The following is a 15749-nucleotide window of genomic DNA, read 5'->3' on the forward strand; positions in this document are numbered from 1 at the left end:
GTGACATGGAAAAACAACACAAGTATTGCAATTCTAGTCTGTTTGCCTCCCGAAGACCTGAAGGCATTTTTGGGGGTGTCAGCAGCACCAACATCTAGCAGCCAAATCTGACTTGATATCTTCAGTAGCCTATTGAGACGCCTGCACAATGGGGAAAATGACAGAAGGAGTGCAGAATTGAATAGAAATCTGTAAACGCTAGCAACATGCTTGCGGGTTTGAGTAGAGGATATGAATTTAAAAACACACTGCTAGGATCGGCTCTGGGACCCTGAGACACTGTCATCCACAGAGGAGGTCCAGAAAATGGAGGAAAATTAGTAATGAAAATACAACACGATGAACCAGTAATGTATAAAAATGTCACTGATAAAAAAGCAGGTTGCAATTAAAGTGTCCCTTAAGTATAAATAAAATTAAAGGAACACTTAAATCACACATTAGATCTCGATGAACTAAATATTCATGTGAAAAATCTTTACCGAGTAATACCGTGTCATTTTTTGAGAACAAAATGGTGTAACAATGGTCAACTGAGGGCTGAATTCAACATCACCCCGAAAGTCAGAGTCAAAAACTGAAACGCCAGGCTGATCCAACTTGAGTGAATTTCACCACGGCAGCTCATAATGTGACGCTGTAGTGTGTATGGCCCCCATGTGCATTGCTGCACTCCTGCCATCATCTAGGCATGCTTCTGATGAGACAGAGCTGGATCAGTCGATGGCACTACTTGGCAGTGTCAGATGCACTGATACATAATGTCCCAGAGGTTCTCAATTGGATTCTGGTCTGGGAAATGTGCAGGCCAGTTAGTGGCATCAAATGTTATCGTCATCCAGGAGCCGACACTGGCCACATGAGGCTCTGAGGATTTCATCCTGGTAACTTAATAGATACCATTGCCTAGCATGTGGAGGTCTGTGTGGCCCTCCAAGGCTATACCTCCCCAGACCATCACTGACCCGCTACCAAACCAGTCATCTAGATACCATTGCCTAGCATGTGGAGGTCTGTGTGGCCCTCCAAGGCTATACCTCCCCAGACCATCACTGACCCGCTACCAAACCAGTCATCTGCAGGCATCTCCAGTCTCTTTCATGTATGTCACGTGTGCTCAGTGTGAACCTGCAGAAAGAACGGCGCATCAATGGCGGAAGTGCCAATTATGTATCCTCTGGCGAATGCCAATTGAGCTGCATGGTGATGAGCTGTGAGTACAGGTCCCAGTAGAGGATGTGACAGTTTGGTCAGAAATATTCATACCAGTAGCCATCTGGAGGTCATTTTATAGGACACTGGCCGTGCGCCTCCCCTACCTCCTCGCATAAATGGGCAGATACTGGTTCTGCTGCTGGGTTGATGTCCTTCTGCCCTGTCCAGCTCTCCATCTCCTGGTATCTGCTCCATGCTCTCGAGACTATGCTGGGAGACACGGCAAACCTCCTTGTGACGCCACTGTGCCATCCTAGAGGAGCTGGACTACCTGTGCAAGTTGAATCGGCTGCAGGTACCGCCTCATGCTACCAGTAGTGACAAGGACACTAGCAAAACGCAAACCTGGAGAAGAATCAGTCAAGAAGGATAAGAAGAGTGCGATTGTCTGAGTCCATTCCCTTTCTGGGGGTGTCTTGCTATTGCCTCTCCAGTGTACCAGAAGTCACTTTTATTTGCTCCAAAGCAGGTGAAGTTGATTCACAGTCGCTTAGGTTTCCTAACTGGACAGATTGATATCCCTGGAGCTTAACTGACTTGATGTTAGACTGTGACGACCAAGTGTACCCTTCATTTTGTTTGAGCAGTATATATTTATATATTTTTAACATTATACAGTTTTGTGTTTACTATATAGTTATAATAATTTAACAAAAACGTGTAAATATTGTATAACCCTAACCCTAATTTCACTGCAAAGCATTTACAAAAAGGTAAAATAAAAAATGATAAAAAAAAATTGCAACGCATTTACAAAATACCTTTTGCAGAGAACGACATTAACAGACAGTAATTACTGAGGGCAGAGCACAGCACAGCAGGAGTCTCCCATAACGTGACACACAACAGCCATTCAGCCGTATAACATCGCTGTTATTTTTTTTTCAGCCTTCTTTATTCCACAGTTTCATCAAAACTCCAGAAACATGACGTCTGAGATTTGACTGAACTATAACCCTGTTAGGCTCCTTGTTGAAATTTGCATTTTTTTCATGTTTCTGTCTTTGCCAACTGTTCCTTTTTAGGAATCAAATTAGAGCACAGAGTGATTGAAATTTTGTTTTTGGCTCAGTTTAGAAGTATAAAAAACATTTTGGTCCAATTTTTTTCCAGTCTCTGCAGTGTCAAAATACGAACAAATAATTATACTCTGGTTTATTAGCTGTTAGCATACAAATAATTGAATGTATGCTACCTTGATTAGCACTCAGACTACATTCGTAGTATGAGGTGGGCTAACTGGGGTCTGAATAAAATTGTTTTATTAGGTCAGTCAGTCGGTCGGTCGGTCATTTTCTAACGTGCGTAGTCCTGAAGGGTCACAAGGGTCTGCTGGTGCCTATCACAGGGCACAAGGCAGAAATAAACTGTGGACAGGGTGCCAGTCCATCACAGATGTCATACTATAGAGCCATAATGAATTTTTATTCCATGACAGGTGAAAATACAAATACAATAAAGAATATAATGAACCAATTTTTTTATTAAAGTCACTTCCTGTGAGAGAAGGAGAGCTCCACTCAGATTCAGTCAAATGCTACAAAAATGAAATGATGACACTTTACAGTACAGATAGAGAAGCAAAGAAGTGGAATGTTCTTCAATGGCCAGGTCAGTCAAGTGCCCTCAACACAACTGGACATGCGTTTCACTGAACTGAAGGCAACTGCAGTGAAGGCCTGGCAAAGTATCACTAGGGTGGAAAGCCAGCACTTGGAAATGCCTATGAGCTCCAGACTTCTTTACAGTTTGGATTTTCATCCAAATATGTAAATAATCATATTTAAGATTATGTTACTTTGTCCAAAATACTTTTGAGCTCCTGAAGATAGGGGGACCATGTATAAAAATATCAGTGTATCCTAAACGGCTCTTAACAGTATTTTTGTTAAACCCTTTGAATTAAAGCTGAAAGTCTACACTTCAATTACTTAATGATTGCTTTGTTTCAAATCCATTGTGGTGGCGTATAAAGCCAACACTTTGAAAATTGTATTACTGTCTTAAATACTTCCGGACCTGCTGTAGCTTTCCTATTGCGTTTGTGTTTTGTTTTGATATTTACATGTTTATGTTAACATAATATTTTAGGCTTCATAATTAAATTGAAGTACACAGGTCAATACTTCAAATATTTGATGTACTGTAGCTATTTGTGCTTATTATGTACCCCTTGTAACAGTTGTCATGAGTGTTTAGTGTCATTATCTGGCTGAACCTTTACACCATTACTGTAAATACTAAAGAATCTGAGTACTGTAGGTCTTAGAAACTGAAGGATCACCTGGAAAGGAAGAGGCTGACTCAATAAAAGGTACGGTTTGGGAGTGAAAGTGCACTAGCAAGAGGGGGAGATGAGGGGCAAGGAACAGCAGCAGAGAGAGAGCGTCAACACTGGGCTAATACATGGAGGGCATGAGGGCTTAGACACTCGTGTCAAGTGCGTGACACTCATGTTATTTTTTTCACTGCCACTTGTAATAAAGCCAAAGTGCTGCTTTTACAACATTTTTGTGCCAGTGTATCACTCTCTCACCTATTGGTCCGTTCAGCCATGACTCCAGATGTCTGCCTGGGGTCTCAGTTTGTGCAAATGTGCCATTGCACGGGGCATCACCCAGTGCCCAAGTGAGACACAAAGAGGAGGGGTGGCCCATCCTAATCGGGTGCCCTTAGGAACTAGAAAGGAGTTTGAGAAGTTTGAATTTATAAGAGGAACAGCTGATGGTGAGGAGTTTTATTGTGTTCAATAAACCTTCTCCAAATCGCATTAGCCTCATGACATCATTTAATAGAAAACACAAATCAGCTTACCTGAAGTGCTCCTTCTTCCTGTTTCCAAGTCATAAGTTCAAAATATGGCCCCTATTACCTGACTCTTTGTTTCAAAAAAAAAAAAAAATCTGATTTATTGAAACTCATGCAAAGCAGTTCATGAGGCAGCCCCTCGTCACAGCTGCGACCTCCTCTACCCCTATATTCCCTTGCACCCTCACCATTCTGTTAGTTCTTTCACGCTGCCGCAGCCATGACGCAAGCTAAGATCCATGGGGGCACTCTGTAGTGCTGCCCAGATATCGAATGCCCTGTCAGCAGCTATTACTGTCATAGGGTGGGCGTTGAATCGAATTTACTTTTGCTAAGTTTGACTTTATTGTACAGAATGTTACTTTAAGCGCATCTTCACTTGATGTCTGCTCTACAAATCTTGCGGTGTATAATCCTAACCTTGCTGGGGTTGGTTTAAGTTACAAAATGTACTGGTGAGGCCTTCATCAGGTTTACTGGACATGAGAAGAGCAACTGGGCGGAAACTACAACAAAGAGGTCCAAGTTAAGAGGAGCTGAACCTTACATGTTTATGGTATTGAGATTAAAGGAGGACATGCCTGAAGTATTTAAGATGGATCCCAGATGTTACTTTAAAATAAACTGCAGCAACAACACAGGTAAATTTCATAGAAATGTTAGAAAGTTTTTCTTTACATGCAAAGAACCCTAAATTACCAAGGAGTGTGGTAAAGAGCAGAACTTTACAAACTCGACTTGATGTTATGTCGGACAATCGAGCTGAATAGGATGGAAGAGCTCGTTGGGTTGAATGGCTTGTTCTCGTCCCAACTTTTCTTATGTTTTAAAGTTTTATCACCCTTGCATATGATGGGCTAAAATTTTCAGTTGATCTTCCCAAAGTCTTATAAAGGCTTACCTATTCCATATGCCAGTGCCAAGTCTCAATCCATCCATCCATCTGTTATCCAACCCACTATATCCTAACTACAGGGTCACGGGGTGCTGCTGGAGCCAATCCCAGCTAACACAGGGCACAAGGCAGGAACCAAACCGCGGGCAGGGTGCCAGCCCACTGCAGGGCACACACACAACAAGCACAGACTAACCAGCATGTCTTTGGATTGTGGGAGGAAACCCGAACGAAAAGTACACAGGATTGAGAAATCTGTGGTCTCGGGCTAGAAAATCAAAGGACAGCAAAAACATGAAATACATACAAAGATAGTTTATTAAAAATAGGTTGCAAGTGAAATACAGTAGAAATTATAAACTACAGCAGTTTCAATGCTTTCAGTAATAAACACACATTGTTTGATGAAAGCACTTTAGAACTCATAGCACAACAAACCCTGAAAGTCCTATAAAACCCAGACAGACACGCAAATTGTCCTCCAAAATCTTGTGGTTTTTTTGTTTCCTTTTTTTTTTGGACAGTTTTCCGTTAGTTTGCAGCACAGGGATAAATAAACACATTACAGGAACGAGACTTCGCTTAGGTAACAAGAGAAGCCGCGGAGTTGTTCAGGGGCAGGCACAAATGACGTCCTTCAAGAATGTGCTGCAAGACTCACTGCCTGACAAAAGATCGTACAGACAACATAGTAAAAACGCACCTTCTATTTTCTTCAAAATAAGATTATTTCATAAGTGTAAAAGAAAAAAAAAAAAACAAAAATATATTTACACACCAATCTTCATTAAACATCTGCAATCGTTATCTTACAAATTTCATTTCTTTATTAAAGTGAATTGTCGCAGCTAAGGCAGTGAATGTCTATTCTACTATCTAGTCTCGTAGTGTGCATTACACCCCCAAGTTCAAGTGGAGGCACAACAGTAAAACGCTTCCAGAGGATCCTGATCCTGTTCAAAGCACTCGCACACGCCATACATTTGGTAGGAATAACTTTAGTGTCTTCCAGAAACAAACACACAAATCAAAAATACCCCTGTTTGTAAGCGAAGAGCAGCGTGGCAGTGGTGCCCACCGTCACAAATAGCAGACAGCTGCCAGCCGGCCAACCAAGACGGAGAGTCAGGACAAGCCTCACAGCCACTGCCTGCTGCTGTGACATCTGGGAATCCGAGTTTAATTTGTCACATTGTGGGCAAAACGTTCAGCCAGACAAACTGTGAGCAGTAATGACTTAGGAATGTAAGAAGCAAAAAGACTGCACTCAAAAAATTCCTCCGACACATCCAAACCATAACAGCAGTCTTTGTGACTAAAATGAACCAGGGTAAGGACAATGCATCATTTCAAAAAGGCGCTAGTTTCTAGTCTCTTAACTTTTGGATCATTTCCTTTCTTTCTTTATTTTTTAACAAATTTGGCCGATTTAAAACGTTATTCCTAGGCGTCAGAGGCCCAATCTGTTCCTGTGAAATGAAGTCAGTCTGAAGCCATGTGCTCCTGGGCTGTGAACTTGGCATCACTGAAATATTCTATCCTTAAAAAGAGATGCAAGCACCACTTTCTTTTTCGTTTTTTCCTCTTTCCACAAACTCAAAATGATGTCTGCCACTGATATGCTAAAGTAAGAATGGCTGGTTTCCTGCCCCGGCTTGAGTTCATTTCCAGATCGGTGACCACACTGCACGCAAACCTGACACGCTCATCTTCACTCAGACTGGTACCATTGAGAACCACAACAGGATTCAAAAATATTCAAGAAAAGCTCGGATCCAAAGAGCTCAACTGCTAAATAATAAAATAGACATTACAAAAGATTTTGTGTCATTGTAAGTTATTATGGCCCTGTTGTTGGTTTTGTGTTTTTTTTTTTTTTAAATATCTTAGCATTCATTAACCCCAAACCCTTAAGGTTCTGCCCTATGCGAGATTTTTCTTTTTATTAAAACATTGTACAGTGCTTTTAATCTGAGAATTTCAATGAGACAAAGCAAAAATTGTCTTTCAATATTGCAACAGTAAATCTAAATCATATTCAACAGTCCAGTTATTGGGGGAAAAAAAAAATCATACTATACAAAGTGAAAGACGTGTTCCTCTGCCTCAGTCTCGCTAAGGCTCCAGTTTTTATTTCGTGTTCAGCTCATTTTCCAATTCCATGAGTTTTCTTGAGGCTTTCACCTTGTTGGATACATCCTGTCCCTGGGAAAATAACCTCTGACGTTCCTTAAATGTTAGGCTTTCTGGTGCTCCCCCAATCACACTGGCATCTTGATCTTGGCCACTAAAAACAGATAAGCAAGCGTTAATTGTGCACTTTTATTGTTAAAACAAACCAATAACATCTGCTGGAAAAAGACCGTAGCGTGTGGAGATAAAACACAGTCCATCTTAATAAAAAAGGGTCTTTCCAGTTCCTGTCTCATAATAACTTTCAGTAATAAAATGCATTGCTGTTGTCTTTCCAACAGATGGTGCATCACAAACATTTGGTGTAATGTATTTTATTAATACACGTTTGTGATGCAACTTCTGTTGGGAAGACAACAGCAATGCAAATTATTACTACATGCATTACAAAATACACTCCAACTGATGGTGCGCTGCACATGTTAATGCTGAGGTGTCCGTTGATTACTTAGATTTCAGCCTGCCTTAGACGGGTAGCACAGCTAGTCCACTTATAAACAGATATCCACTAGTTGATGTCTTAACTGATTTCCGGAAATCAAACTCACTTTTCGATTATTCCAATTATGGACATTAGATATCCTTCATCAATGCAGACTGAACCTCTTTGGACAGGAGGGGTGACACCTTATTTCAGACTTAACTTGTATTGTGGCCTAATGAAACCAACGTTGACCAATGACTTGCCCTCCAATTACAAAACTACTTTCCATCAAAAATACCAGAACACAAGGAGTCAATGTGCTCTGTGAGCCATCTTCACGTCAAGTGACTTAGTGAGATATTCACTTTCATTTGTGATGTCTGCATTCTACTGTGAGGTGCCTCCAGACCAGACCCGACCCGCAGAACAAACCAGAAATTCACAGTCATGTAGATATCACTGTCTTACATCAAAACTAGAGCAGCACATGCCCTTCTCTGCCCAGAGGAGACAATGGGACTGTAAAGGCATTGGTTTCCATGAGGCTTAAGCAGATTTGATAATGGATGGATGCCTGGAAAACCAGAGGTCAGTACGCTAGAGACTTCTATTCAAAACTCTACCTCACCATGTTCTGGGGTCAATTAAAGGAGCAAACTCTATAGAACATAGAACAGGGTGCATTAAAAAGAAAAGAATAAGGAAATTTAAGCATTTAAAAGTTAGTAAAAATACAAATATAGATGCAACCAAAGCTATTGGCACTCTTTCATCATTTATAAAAGAATCACAGTATTCTATGAAATAAGCTGATATTGACCAAGTATTTGGCATCCACCATTTGTATTCTGTGTTCCACAGAGCAGACAGTTTACCTTTGGTTTAGGACTTAACATATATTTAAAAAATAAAACATATTAAAATGGCATGGAACAAAATAATGGGACCTCTAATTTTAAATACATTGTAGCACATCCTTTTGAGGCAATAACGGCAGTCAGGCTCTTTCTGTAGCACTGAATGACACCTGATCATCCGTTAACTGGCACTATGGCCAACTCTTCTTGTGTAGACTCACATTCTATTAGGTTTGATGGGTTCTTTCTTCCAAATGCAAGTTTCAGCTCTTTCCCTAAATACATGTACATATACATACATTATATATATATATATATATATATATATATACACACACATATACATTATATATACATTTTTATACATAAATATACATATAAGGGCAGCATTGGGTGGCGCAGTGGTAGCGCTGCTGCATCGCAGTTAGGAGACCTGGGTTCGCTTCCCAGGTTCTCTCTGCGTAGAGTTTGCATGTTCTCCCAGTGTCTGTGTGGGTTTCCTTCGGGTGCTCTGGTTTCCTCCCACAGTCCAAAGACATGTAGGTTAGGTGCATTGGCAATCCTAAATTGTCCCCAGTGTGTCCTTGGTGTGTGTCCTGCAGTGGTCTGGCATCCTGCCTTGTGCCCTGTGCTGGCTGGGACTGGCATCAGCAGAACCCCCATGACCCTGTGTTAGGATATAGTGGGTTGGATAATGACTGACATACATATATATATATATATATATATATATACACACACACACACACACACACACACGTACAGTACAGGGCAAAAGTTTGGACATCCTCATTCAATGTGTTTTCTTTATTTTCATGACCATTTACATTGGTAGATTCTCACTGAAGGCATCAAAACTGTGAATGAACACATGTGGAGTTATGTACTTAACAAAAAAAGGTGAAATAACTGAAAACATGTTTTATATTCTAGTTTCTTCAAAATAGCCACCCTTTGCTCTGATTACTGCTTTGCACACTCTTGGCATTCTCTCGATGAGCTTCAACAGGTAGTCACCTGCAATGGTTTTCACTTCACAGGTGTGCCTTATGAGGGTTATTTAGTGGAATTTCTTGCTTTATCAATGGGGTTGGGACCAGCAGTTGTGTTGTGTAGAAGTCAGGTTAGTTGGACGATCATTTATTTTTCAACAGGACAATGACCCCAAACACACCTCCAGGCTGTGTAAGGGCTATTTCACCAAGAAGGAGAGTGATGGAGTGCTGTAAATGGTCATGAAAATAAAGAAAACACATTGAATGAGGAGGTGTGTCCAAACTTTTGCCCTGTACTGTATATATTTAACTCGTTTTCCTCACGCTGATCAGGATTTTGGCAGAAACTGATGCCAAGAAAAAGCTGTATGCAACGTTTTTTAATGCCATCCTAACGCACATCCAACCAAATGCAAATGGTGAAAGCCCATGTGGACGGTCCAATTCTCTGCAATAAGTAGAAAAACTCACCTGATGGTACAGATTGGAGAAAAATGCTCAGTTCAGATGTCCATGTGTAAGGGGCCTTAAGGGGTCTCATTTTAATTTTGTACATGCCTATTGTTTTATTTATTTATTTTTATAACATGTTAAGTCTTAAATAAAAAGAAGTGTGTCTGTCCTGTAGACAATAGGAAAAAAGAATGGTGGATGCATATTACTTTTGTGAAAATTGTGATTTTTTTTTTTTTAATAATTAAAGGGTACCACTACTTTTGTCTCAGTTCTTATTACGGGATTTCCTAGAATAAGAAAATACAAAGGACAGCTCAGCAAATGGCACAGAGTCACCAGGACTGAACCTGAGAGGTCACTGGCCTAGATCCCAGCTACTGTATCATTAAGTCAGTCAGATGCCGAGTTTTGTAAGTTTTGCGACTCATAGGGAATCACTCAAGGCCTAACCTTTGTTTCATGACCTCACACAATGAGGGTGGCCACAAACTTGGGACCTCTGAATCAGCAAACAGGAGCCCACCCAGCTGAGCTAAAGGGAACTCTTTAGGGGATGGGGGAGTGTAGTGAGGGGTAGCAAGGCTGTGAATGAGCACACTGTATGTAATATGATGCCCTCAAAGTTGCAGTTTGGAGGCCTACTTTAGAAGTTCCCTTTAGGTGCTGAGCTCACATCCGGCTATGTACCATTACTGCTATGTCACTCTGTGGTCTCCTTGCTAAGCATTTAAATAAGCTTCACTTTGCACATAAGGCCCACAATACAAGGACACCAGTTTTTAATGCATTGGTTGCCAGCACAGATTAGAACTGGGTAGGTATTAAATGGTTAGCCCATTTCTAGTTGTAATAATTCCTATGCGTTTAACTGCACATATAAAATGTTATCACTGTATGATAGTCCTTCGTTTTTCATCCTGTATTCCTCAGTTACAGAGTGTCTACATGTATGACCACTAAATACTGACACTCAGTGTGTCAGCTCAGTGTGTCACTGTCTGGAATTCTGAAGATGTCTCAGTGAAACATCACAGATGCCTGTGGACTCCACCTGAAGACAAACCTCATACCCACCCAAGTATGGAAAATTATCTGTTGGGTTCGTATGGATGGGTCTAGGGTTTGGTCTGGTGACAGTCACGACATTGGCAGTTTCATGGCAATTACTTTATTTTTCTCAATGAGTTGCACAGAACAGAGACATGTAATATATGAGCTCAGAGGTGACATTCCTTCTCACACCTATCTAAAAAGGCAAAAAAAAACCTGAATAAGAACATTAATAAATAATTAATATTGAATTCTTCCATGATTAGTGAATGTGATTGTTTTCAATGTAAAAATAAAACCGATACTAAAAAGGCATCCTTTTCCCAGTGAGTTAGGAGGTGAGTTAGGACTGCTCCTATTGAACAAGATAAGCTACAATTAACCTACCATAACAGACGAGGTGCAAGTTGGTAGCACAAAGGAAATGGAGTTACTGGAGCAAATGTTACGAGTGACATGGGTACCAGCTATCGTAAAAACAAGAAAAATGCCAGGCTGGGCAAACTGGAACTGTGGAATTATAAAGGTGATAATGGCACCTTAGTATATAAGATTTGAGAATGATGTGACAGTGGGGGGACTGGCACTGTCAACTTTGCCATGCTAACAATGGAAGAGGGTCCTACTTCTTGAAACTGGTGGAGAAATTAACCACACCACCCTGAAAGAGTTTATAAGCAATAGCTGGAAAACAATGTGCTGACTCTAAATCACGCAGCTTGATACAAGCCAGGCTATGGACTTGTCATTTGAATATGGAGCTGACACACACATTTACTGAGAACTGTTAGAAATATGAAAACAATCTGCATTGGTCTTGTACGTTCCAAGGAGAGCTAAGCTATTTGATACAGGAGAAATTTGGGGAAAAAACTGTAGGTTCATTTGATTCAAATTTGTGTAAAATGGAAGGGAACATCTTTATTGAAATTTTGATGATGTGCAATTGTCTTGCCCTGAATCTCCAATGCAGGATGGCTTCGCATTAAATGGATGGAGTCCTAAAGGAAGACTGCTTTCTCATTTTAGTGTTTAGTGGTACTCAAGGAGCTGGATCTTCACAGTCCATTTTACTGGTGTTGAAAAAAGTATATGATTTCTCAAACTCCTTTTTTTTCCCAAAAAAAAAAAAAATGTATCTGTGTATATATATAGTCAATAAATAGCTAAATGTTTCTCAACTAAAATTAAGTGAATGATTTATTTGCAGCAGCAGTAGAAGGGTGTGAGATGAGTTTGCGTTGGTCTTGCACGTTCCTTTCTTTCTAGCCTGTATTTATGTGCTTTATGTACTTTGTTTTCGGTTGACATTTTTGAATACCAATTACAAAGTTATTTTTGCTTTGACACGTCAAAGCTTTGCCTTCTTTCCACACAGGATTTAGATGCTAGAATGAACTGTTGCCAACGTAAGTAATAATAAGATGGCCACATCAAATGCAAGACAGCTGTGCTCACAGACTTTCAAAAGTATTTATTTAAATAAACTTCAGTGTTGTTTGACATGAGATCTTGGTTGCTGTGTGTTTATTATTCATTTATAAGTCTATATGGTAGAAGTGTATTATTCCTCATCTATTCTTATCTTAGGGTGAGTTAACTTCTCTTGACTCAATACAACCTATAATTCGACCAAGAGTGCTCGAGCCTTTATATAAAGTTGGATATAACCACATGAAACAAACATTTGTTCTTACTTTGACTGATATAACATCATGCAACTAAGATATCCACACTGTACTTCTTTTGGTCAGAAGACCATTCTAAATATCTGAATTGTAGTTTCCCAGTTTCGGAGGATTATACTGGTTTTATGGATCCTTCACTACTCTTCGCACACAATTGTAAATGGAAATTCAAATGTGACATTTCTTGTTTTTAACACCAGTATTTCCTAAGCAGCCAAATAGCTCAGGATATATTCAACGTTAAGTATTACCCAGCACAATTTTTACTTTTAGAATACTCAGTGTCAGAATTATTATCAAATTATCTCTAAATTATAAATAATCATCATCATAAGATGGCCAAGTCAAATTAAATTTCTATACTCAAATTTTAATTTACTATCAAAGTACTTAAGGAACCAACAGTACTATATTGCCTTGGGTGGATGAACATGTGCTGCAGCTATAAAAAAAAATAAAACTATTTAAAAAATTGTCTATTAGAAAAGTGCCCTGGAATTGTGATTATTGTGTATTTAGGATAACAAAGACCTTTGTAAGCCACTTATTCCATTAGAGAAACATGGACATATATAGGCTACCTAAGCAGTACTGCGTGCAAGGCAGGAACCAACCATGGTTGGAAATACCAGTCCATCGCTGGACACACAACAGTCAAACAACACATTAACAAAATAACTTTACATTGGATTCTGTTTTCTAATACTGCTATGGTGGATTACTGACGCTGATCCCAAACCTCCCTTGACTAAGCAGTGTGTATCAAGCTGGCTCTTTACTTCCCGTTTGGTATGGCACCTAAAACTCTGCCAACAAAACATCCCCTGGACTTGGCTTCTACTTCTGCAAATGATTCGTGCCATCACCTGCTCACAGGGGTGACATGGCACCACCTCTCCAGTTATATGTGCTGTCAGCATGAGACTTGGAGAAACAGGCCAAAAGCTGACCAAGCAATGTCCCTCAGGCTGCACGGTCACCTGCCCTCTTGTTGGAAACTCCCAAAAATGCACTGACACTGACTGACTGAGCTGTAATAATTAAAAATGAACAGATAATGCATTAAAACAGAAAAACTCCAATTTAGGCAGCTCTTGATGTAAAAAGTGCCCTTTTTTTGTAACTGGCCCAACTCCAAACTAAGTGAAATACGCAAAAGAGAGTGGCTTTCATGTTAACCATACAAATCCATAATATGAAGAGCATCTTTAAAAATACTGATATTCTACAGATAATCAAGAAAGACATCTGCAAATTGTATTTTGTTTTCTTTTGATTATCCCGACTTTCTTGACCATTACCTTTTAACCCACTTCTCTCTTGGATCTTTATAGATTTCATGTGATCCTACAACCCCTGCTGTAGATCCAGTGTACGAATTAGATCCTGTTCAAAATGAAACATAAAAAAAGTCACTATTACACACTACTATTCTAAAACTTTGGAATACTGTATACATTTTTAAAGGTGCTGGGTAACAATATATTTTTCTCAAACATGAATATATACATTTTGTGACCCTCAACTCTGAGTAAGTGCAGAACTGATGGAGGGATGAACATTTAAGCCTATGACTTGAATACTTAAGCTTTATATAACTGTTTCATGTTTGTTATAGTAGGATCAGACATTTTGTACATGTTATTTTATGTTTTGGGTATTGACAAAGTTGACTTATCACAGATAACAACTTGAAGTTTGAAGTATTACTTTTGCTATAGTAAGTGAATTGTTAAACAGAACTTCTACATTTTACTCATATCTAATTTAAAGAACCAGGAGATCATTAGCTTGTGTACAAATGTAACCACTAACTTAACCATCCACTAAACTTGCAATACTCTGCACCATCTGCGCCAGGTACACCACAGCAAGTGCAAATGGGGCTGGTTTGATAGGCCCAGCTTTTAAAAGAAGATGAAAACCTTAGTTTAGTTTGGTCTTAACTGAATATGGCAGTACATCAACATAAGAGATGTGTTTGTGTTTCACAGGAATCATAATCCAACTTAAAATAAGCTCTCCCTAGTATGATGGATTATTTAAAAATGTAGAAAACTCAAGTTTGTAAGAATACTTTAAAAGCAGTCTATTCCTTCCACTTCAGGAGACAGAGCTTCCTAAAACGCTTAAAGTAGTATCCAAAGGTCCCAAGTTAATAGGACATAAATTAAAGGTATATCTTCAACTTAAAATATCAAAGCACATCTTTGTATCTGAAGCAAATTTTAACGTGTTTAGGGGAAGAGAGGCGGGTTCACTTAATTTTGCACACAAGTTAATTTCTTTTTAATATCAGTCAGCTTCTCTAAACTTAAAATTTAAAGGGAAAATAAACTTAATAAACAATTCATAACTTATAATTGATGTACAATTTATATATGTCAATTTGTAATACTCTGTAATTCAAAACATGATAGAAACTGGTATGTAAAATGGATTATGCATCTATAATATTTTAATTAGGTGTGGAGAAATATCATTAACAGAGACATTTCATGTTTGAGAGTAAACAGCAGAAGTAAAAAAAAAATACATCAAAAATGATTTACAGTAAATTGTTTTTACCTTCTGCTTTAGCCAGCACCTTTTTATATAATAATGTAAAATCACCAAAGGTAGAAACTGACAGTATTTTTATAATCCACTTCAAAAATATTTTGTCCAGTAGCCCATAAGTCTCTTTTATTGCGTTCCTACCTTTGATGTGTATTTTATTGTAACACAACACTCCTCATGTAGTTCACAAGATAAAAGCTGCACAATCTAGAAATCTATCAGCCTTGAGGAGATAACCTTGCTGTTGCACTTCCTAGTACAACAGACTACTAGTACAGCATTTTACATGCCACATGTACTACTTTAATTTGGAGTTCTTGGAATCCTTTATTAAGTAAACCAAGTCTTGCTGTTCTGATCCTGTGAGCTCCCTGAGGTAGGATGCGTTTTCTAGCAATTCCACTGGAATACGACCTTACAGATTGTGTGTAAATACAGTATATCATTTTAGGTATGGCAAACACTCCAATAAAGTATGTGAGATTTTGAGCCATTGCTTGCTCCACACAATTCAATAATGAGGTCCCTCAAAACATGGAAGCCTCTTTCTGTTCATCAGCACTTCAAACACTTGAACACATTTCTATGAATTGTTATTTTGGTTTGTTA

General features: G+C 39.1%; 1 protein-coding gene across 1 annotated transcript in view; it reads right to left on the reverse strand.

Annotated features, from left to right (window-relative positions):
- Nucleotides 1-5218: 5218 nt before the first annotated feature.
- LOC120525817 (afadin-like) overlaps nucleotides 5219-15749 on the reverse strand; it is a 365848-nt gene continuing 355317 nt past the window's right edge. Inside the window, 2 exon segments of the mRNA XM_039748422.1 lie at nucleotides 5219-7205; nucleotides 13883-13967. Of these exon segments, the coding sequence (XP_039604356.1) occupies nucleotides 7049-7205; nucleotides 13883-13967 (242 nt within the window). The 3' untranslated portion in view covers nucleotides 5219-7048.

The sequence above is a fragment of the Polypterus senegalus genome, chromosome 3 (genome assembly GCF_016835505.1).
Source record: "Polypterus senegalus isolate Bchr_013 chromosome 3, ASM1683550v1, whole genome shotgun sequence".
NCBI lineage: Eukaryota > Metazoa > Chordata > Cladistia > Polypteriformes > Polypteridae > Polypterus > Polypterus senegalus.